Genomic DNA, 6675 nt, shown 5'->3' on the forward strand with positions numbered 1-6675 from the left:
ATTGACCCTTGTGAACCGTAATCAAGTCCACACATACGTCACCTAACTAACCCCTTCCTTACTTAACCCAACCCTCCCGCGATACCCTCGCTACACATCCATCTGCCAGGCATACTCCAATCCCTTATCCCTCTCCCGCCGATTCAACGCCTTGAACCGCTCCGCCTCGAACCCATTCCCCCGATCCACCCCATCCCACCGATACCCAGGCCGTATCCCATACCGATTCGGCGCCGCCGCGCCCTTATACACCGGCCTCCTCCCCACCACCCCCACCTTCATCATCTTCCCCCCAACCCCACCACCACCACCACTCACCACCCCCCCCCACCTCCAGGAACTCCGCCATCGGATCATTCCACCGCCCCTCCCTCTTCAGCTCCTCATTCAACTCGGCATCATCCCTCCCCCGCGCCACCGGCTGCAGCGCCGCCTCCTCCAGCCGCTCCCGCCGCGCCCGCGCCGCCGCCTGCTGCACCTCCCCCGTCAGCAGATCGCGCCGCGCCCGCTCCGCCCGCTCCGCCTCGGCCGCCTGCCGCCGCGCTTCGGCGCGCCGCAGCGACGCGTCCACGCGTCGGCCTGTTGCGTCGCGAAGGATTACTTCGGGCGTGCTGGTGTCGTTGGGGTTGTTGGGGGTGGCGGCGGCGGCTTGGAGTTGGGCCAGTTCGGCCGCTTCGAGGAGTTGCCGTTTGCGCAGTTGGGCGGTGAGCGCGGAGGCCGATTGCAGGCCGGCGAGGGCGCCGTTGGACATTTGCGGGGTGTTGGTGTTGGTGCTGGAGGTGGCGGAGTCGAGGTCGAGGTCCTCGGCGGCTTGGGCGGCGGCCGCGGCGGCGGATTCGGCTGCGGCGGAGGCGATGATCGCGTCGGCGTCGGCGTCTGCGGAGGTGGTGGTGGTGACGGTGGTGGTGCCCCCCCCGAGGGTTTTCCAGCCAGGATTTTTTGGTGCGCCGGGAAGTCGGTGGTCGCGCCGGCTACTGTGGTGGGGGGCGTCATCGTCGTCGGCGTCGGGCTGGTGGGCGCTGCCGCCCCAGCCTGTTTCGTCGTCGTCGGTTATGAGGAGGCCCGAGGTGGTTGCTTGTTTGCGCTTGCGCTTTTTGGTGGAGGATGAGGAGGGTTTGCTACTGCTGGAGGTGAGGTAGTGTGTTGCTAAGTAGGCTGCTTTGTCTGAAGGCATGGTGGGCGACTTGGTTTTTTTGTTGGGGGGGGGGGGGGGGGTTTCGAGGAACTCGGATGATGATGGAATTCTTGTCGCGTTGTCTTGCCATCAAGGTGTTGCCTTTGGTGGACTGCAAGTCTTGGCTTCAAATTTAGGGGCCCACTTAGCGATGCAACAGTGTGCCTCGAGCGAATGACATCACTGATCGCCGGGGATTTCCATGAGCCTCAGATCGAGCTAACCTCCCTTCCGCTCACAGCACGATCTTTCACGATGACTTGATTCTGACCGGCATATCTGTAATTCGCGGGGCAGGTAAAAGATGTTACAATTGAGCTACTGGGGGTTTCATGACGTCCTTTTCTTTTTCTTTTTCGACCTCGAGACAGGTATTCCGTACAAGGCTCTATCATACAACTGGGGGGGATTTCAGCATGAACCCCGGAAGGGCGTCCCAAAGGTTCTCGTTGACGGGCATCAGATCAACTTGACACAAAATCTGTACTCGGCTCTACGACACGTTCGGCGTCCCGATCAAAATATCTTTCTCTGGGCCGACGCGATCTGCGTCAACCAAGATGATCCAAGAGAAAAGGGCCACCAGGTCAAGCAGATGGGGTACATCTACAAAAATGCGGAGGAAGTGCTCATCTGGCTAGGTCCCGGCCACGAGGGTACCGACACCTTTCTGGAATCTTTTGGTTGGATTGACACAAAAGCCACCGAATCGCAAGCAATGGGGAGCAAGGAAGACTGAACAACTCTCTGCCGTTATTTCATGAGCCAGCGGTGGCCAAACACGAGCCCGACCTCGTCGTGGCCGAAACAAGTCCTCGCGGGGCTGTTGAAAAGACCTTGGTTCAAGAGGGTGTGGTATGTCAACCCCGAGTTCGTCCCAAAACACACACAAGCTGTCCTCGATATCATGCCGCGGATTCGACAAAATACCTGGTGGTCATCAAATCGCAACCTCCATGTCCTGCTCGTCAAATTCGCCGACAGTCAGTCTTCCCTAGCACGGGACAAGATCTATGCTTTACTCGTATGTCGGACGATGCGTGCAACCCGGAGACATTCTATCCATGCTACCTAAAATCCGATGAACAAGTCATTCGAGATACTGCAAGGTTTCTGCTTTGCGGGGAAGTCCTTGGCAGTCACATTCCGATGGCGGACTTACAGCTGTCCGATCTGTGGCTTCCAATCACTCAGCTGGCTGGAAAGGTGCTTATCTGGGCTCTTGAGCGGTCTGCAGATGAGACCCCATCAGAAGTGCCATGGGGGCCTCGGTGGAAAGATGGCCTTTTCGTGAACTAAACGGCCATATTTATCGCCAGACATCTGAACAAAGGGTGCTTCGAAGCAGCTGACCTTCTCATGATGGTGGCAGAGAAGTACGGTGAGGCAAGACGCATCGCATATATCTTGTCGAATGGAGGTACCCAACTGTTTTTCCACGTCCATGGCGCCACCTCATGGCGTTTATGTGTCAGTATAGTTAATCCGCAACTTGAAGAAGAGGAAGGGCCGGCGGTCTCCTTTGGCAGCGTCGTGTTGATCAAGCGCCTCAAGAAGCGTCCTCCAAAAGGGTGCATAGAGCGGGAGGAAGATAGGTCGGGATTTAGAAATCGCTGGCTGTGTCTCAAGTACCGTAATACTGAAATCTAGGAAAAAAACAAGGAGGAAAGAAAAGAGAAAGAGAAAAGAGAAAGAGATAAAGAATTATAGAAAGACAAATATAAAAAAAAACCTAGCAACGTAAATCAAATAAAAAGAAATCGAACTAAATACAAAGTAGTTCAAGGGCGTTCTTTTCGTTTCTGGTTGAAGGTTTCGTCGGCACCCGCACTTGGAGTCCGGCTTTTTTTGCCCATGGGGTACACGCCCAGGTAATGCCTGCCGAAACATTAGGGACCGCAAAATTGCCTGAACAACCCCCCCCCCCCCCCCTTAGTCCCTTTGCAAATACCAGATGTACGCTAGGTGACTAGGACCATGAGGGCGACGAAAAAAACCTGGGGATTCCGCCCCTCCCGAATGATTCAACGGCGGGCTAACAAGAAGTAGACAGCGGCGATGGCAGTGACGTGAGGCAGCGGGTATCACTGGGGATGGTGGGGGGTTCCTGCAGGTCTCCACCACCCGCTGCATGCAATTTAGAGCCTCGTCTGGGGAGACTCCCGTCTCCAACTCGTCAACCTGCACACCACAACACCAGGGCTAGCCAATCGCAGCTCGGGGTTGGCGCATGTTGCCCATCGAGCGGCACCGCGTCGAGCAATTGCGGCCGTCTCCGGGCGCATCCGGGCGTTTCGCAGGTCAAGGCCGCGGCCATTGATAATCGAAACCAACACACGGGCAAAAGAGGTAGTCATGGAGTGGTCGGCTTGGTACGCGACTCGCGCACTGCCGCCTTGGTCCGGTGTGACTGGCAAGAAGCTGAAGCGCGGCTGGTTCATGGGATGGTGTGGGAGTTAGGCCCCCCGTTTGCGTCTCCAGAAAACGGAAAGGCGCATGAATCAGGGAGCCAGGGTGGCCGCATCTGGGGTTCCGAGCGAGCTGTTCTTGATCCTGCTGCGCTAACTCTAACTATCGTGAACATCATCGCCTCGGCCCAGTTCCAAGGCAGGGATGCTCACTGACCTGGGATGACGATGGCTGCACTGAGCTTGGTTTGCTCGAGTTGACCTGGCGATGAACGCGGACGGGCTTCTGCATCCGTTTGTTTCAAAACGGGAATAACCAAGTAATTAACAAGGTGCTGAGTTATGACACAGTATGCCCTGTTACGAGCACCTTCCTGGCCCATCTCGTCATCGGCAAACGGAACAAAGCCACAGAGTCAGCGAGGGCCGGTCCGGGACCAACGGCCGTCCTCAAGCCAAGAATAAACCTGGTCACCCGCCCCTTCCTCACCAACTCCACCCCCCTGGCTGAGATTCTGCCAGCTGCTCTGACATGCTCCTCCTCCGTCCCAAACGCGTTGTTGGTCATCCGCCGGGCTGTCGTCACTTGTCACTTGCCGGCCGCCCCACATGTTTTTGTTGGAGATACGCCACCCCTGCTGATGAGCCTTGCTATCAGCTGCCACTTCGGCATCCCAAAGCCAGTGTCCGATAAGTCCCGTGAAGCTATTATAACCTCTCTGCGCCGTTCTCGTCTTGTCTCAAATCTCTTCCTCTGAAACTTCAAAAAAGACCAATCACTTATCCAAATACCTTAAACTGCTCATTGTCAACCTCGTATCGTTTTTATCTATCGTTTTATCCCACCTGCAAGCCATCCCTGCAACACCGCGATTCTGTCATATCGGCATCGCTTATCGCTATCAATTGAGGGCGCTCGTCTCATTGAACCCCGGAACCACGCCTTTCTGAGTCACTCGGCCGGCGTCCGAAAGAGGCCAGCCATTTGTTTTAAAACGAGCTCTTAAATCTGCGATAACAAAGGCAGCCCCTTGATTGTTTCTTCCTCGCACAAAGAAAGAAACCACCGGCAACTCCGCTGTCGCATCCGACAACGCCGTGGAAGGATTAAGAAGGACTCAGCGATCTTCCAGAATCCTACCATCCTCTCTTACACACACAAAGACCTGGGATATAGTTATCTCCCAGAACACTTTGAATAAACCAGAAACCTCTTCCAAAACCACCTTCCAACTGCCCGACATCCATCTGTCAGGCAGCCTCACCGCCCAAACCTCCCACCCTCGCATGCCCGCGGCATCCGAGACAACCCCCCAGCAACTCAACAACAACCCCAACCCCAACATTTCACTCACCGAACCCATCACCATGTCCGACTCCACCCAGTACGAGCGTGACCTCCGGTCCGCCAACAAGGAGTGGCGCCGCGGCAAGGACTCCAACGTCAAGTGGGCCCACGGCAGCCGCTACCTCGCCGGCATCGAGCTGAAGATCGACGGCCAGTTCGGCAACGGCGCCACGGCGCCCGACCACATGTTCGCCAAGTCCCGCCCGAACAAGCGGCCTAGCGAGGCGTAAGCACCTCCTCTTCCATCATCACCCCAACCCTCCCCATCACTAACACATCCGCTCCCCCAAAAACAGGAACCACCTCCCCAAAACCTCCCAAAACATCATCAAAACCCGCTCCGCCTACACCATGCCCGCCGCCCGCCGCCGCGCCAAGATGCACTGCCAGACCGAAATCGAGGCCGCCACCTCCCCCTCATCCGCAGCATTCGACCTGCCGCGCGGCAGCATCCTGCCCACGCTGGCGGCCGCCACCCCGCCGGCGGACGCGGACGTGCTGTACAGCTTCGACCGGACCGACACGCCCGGGCGACCGCTCACGCTCGAGGTGTTTGTCAAGAACACGACGGGGCGCGACACGGAGCGGCTGGTGGAGCGCGAGTATGAGGTGCTGGATGGGAATGGGGACGCGGTGCGCGGGCGGAGGGCGAGGGCGGTGCTGAGGCGGGGGCCGTCGAAGGAGAGGGATGGTGCTGGTGGTGAGGTGGAGGAGGAGGATGTGAGGGAGGTGGAGGGCGGGTTTGAGCTGGTTTGATCCCTTTTGGTTTCGGATCGGTTCGCTTTCTCGCGGTTGCTTGCTGAGCTACCTTTTCTTCCCCTTCCTGGTCGGCATTCATTCTTGGACGTTCATTCGGTACTCCGGTGGATTTGTCTCCTTTTCTCCTTTCCTTTCTTTTCCTTCCTCTTTCCGAGTGTTCCCTCTGAAGCATGTTAGCGGGTGTTGTATGCATATTGCGGCTTTCTGGGTGGACGGGCTTTGGGACGGGAACTGGACTGCCTCACGGCACCGAGGGGACATACAGTACCTCATGTTATTATCACCGTTTGCATTCCTGCGGTATCAGGCAAGACAGGCATTTCTCTGGGGTACTTGGCGCGGGCTCTCCGAGGAGAGGTGGCGTCAGAAGATAGATACCCGCCAGAGATAGGCTTCGAGTAATTTATCACTTTTGAAGCCGACTTGGACCATGAAGTTGGAGATGAATTGCATGGATTGTGAAATCTAAATAGCGCGCGGTTTCGCCACATGCAATCGCTTAGTGGTACCTGCTTCACAAGCATCGCTGTCACCTGATCTAGTATAAAGTTGCCATATCGGCGGGTATAAATTCGTACATCATCAATCCTGCCAGCGGTTAGCTTCAGCATCGAACGCATGACTGGGGATCATACCAAAATGACCCATCTTCTTACATCTCCAACGAGGGTACTCAAAACCCATATGCTGAATCCTCGAGGAATCATCCTATAGCCACACCTCAACGAGGCCGTGGCCGGGTTGGCTTGGTTGATCGCACAACGGCGCGATGGGGGTACATAGTTCAGCCCGGAAACGCCCGGCCCATTAATAGCTCATAGTACGCCCTCTGTTCCGCTTCGCTGCCTAGGGAGGGGTCAAAGTCGGGATCGTTAAGCTCCGAAATCGGCTCCGGGTTGGAGCCCATGCTGTAAAAGTCGGCGATGGTTTCGTCTGGCGCAAAGCCAAGCGAAGCCAGCGTTTGCGCGGCTCGCGTCGACCTAAGC

The 6675-nt window shown here is 56.8% G+C and overlaps 3 protein-coding genes across 3 annotated transcripts; 1 reads left to right on the forward strand and 2 right to left on the reverse strand.

The window, feature by feature from the left end:
• Positions 1-58: 58 nt before the first annotated feature.
• CHGG_04785 (uncharacterized protein) lies at positions 59-1174 on the reverse strand (the record flags this gene model as incomplete). Its single annotated transcript, XM_001223998.1, has 2 exons — positions 59-102; positions 319-1174. The coding sequence occupies 2 exons, from the start codon at positions 1172-1174 to the stop codon at positions 59-61; spliced, it is 900 nt and encodes a 299-aa protein (XP_001223999.1).
• A 2138-nt stretch (positions 1175-3312) lies between these two features.
• On the reverse strand, positions 3313-4193 carry CHGG_04786 (uncharacterized protein; the record flags this gene model as incomplete). Its single annotated transcript, XM_001223999.1, has 3 exons — positions 3313-3606; positions 3800-3868; positions 4050-4193. The coding sequence occupies 3 exons, from the start codon at positions 4191-4193 to the stop codon at positions 3313-3315; spliced, it is 507 nt and encodes a 168-aa protein (XP_001224000.1).
• A 757-nt stretch (positions 4194-4950) lies between these two features.
• On the forward strand, positions 4951-5686 carry CHGG_04787 (uncharacterized protein; the record flags this gene model as incomplete). Its single annotated transcript, XM_001224000.1, has 2 exons — positions 4951-5156; positions 5227-5686. 2 exons carry the CDS (start codon positions 4951-4953, stop codon positions 5684-5686), a joined length of 666 nt encoding a protein of 221 aa, XP_001224001.1.
• Positions 5687-6675: the final 989 nt, after the last annotated feature.

The sequence above is a fragment of the Chaetomium globosum genome, genomic scaffold, assembly GCF_000143365.1.
Source record: "Chaetomium globosum CBS 148.51 scaffold_4 genomic scaffold, whole genome shotgun sequence".
Classification (NCBI taxonomy): Eukaryota; Fungi; Ascomycota; class Sordariomycetes; order Sordariales; family Chaetomiaceae; genus Chaetomium; species Chaetomium globosum.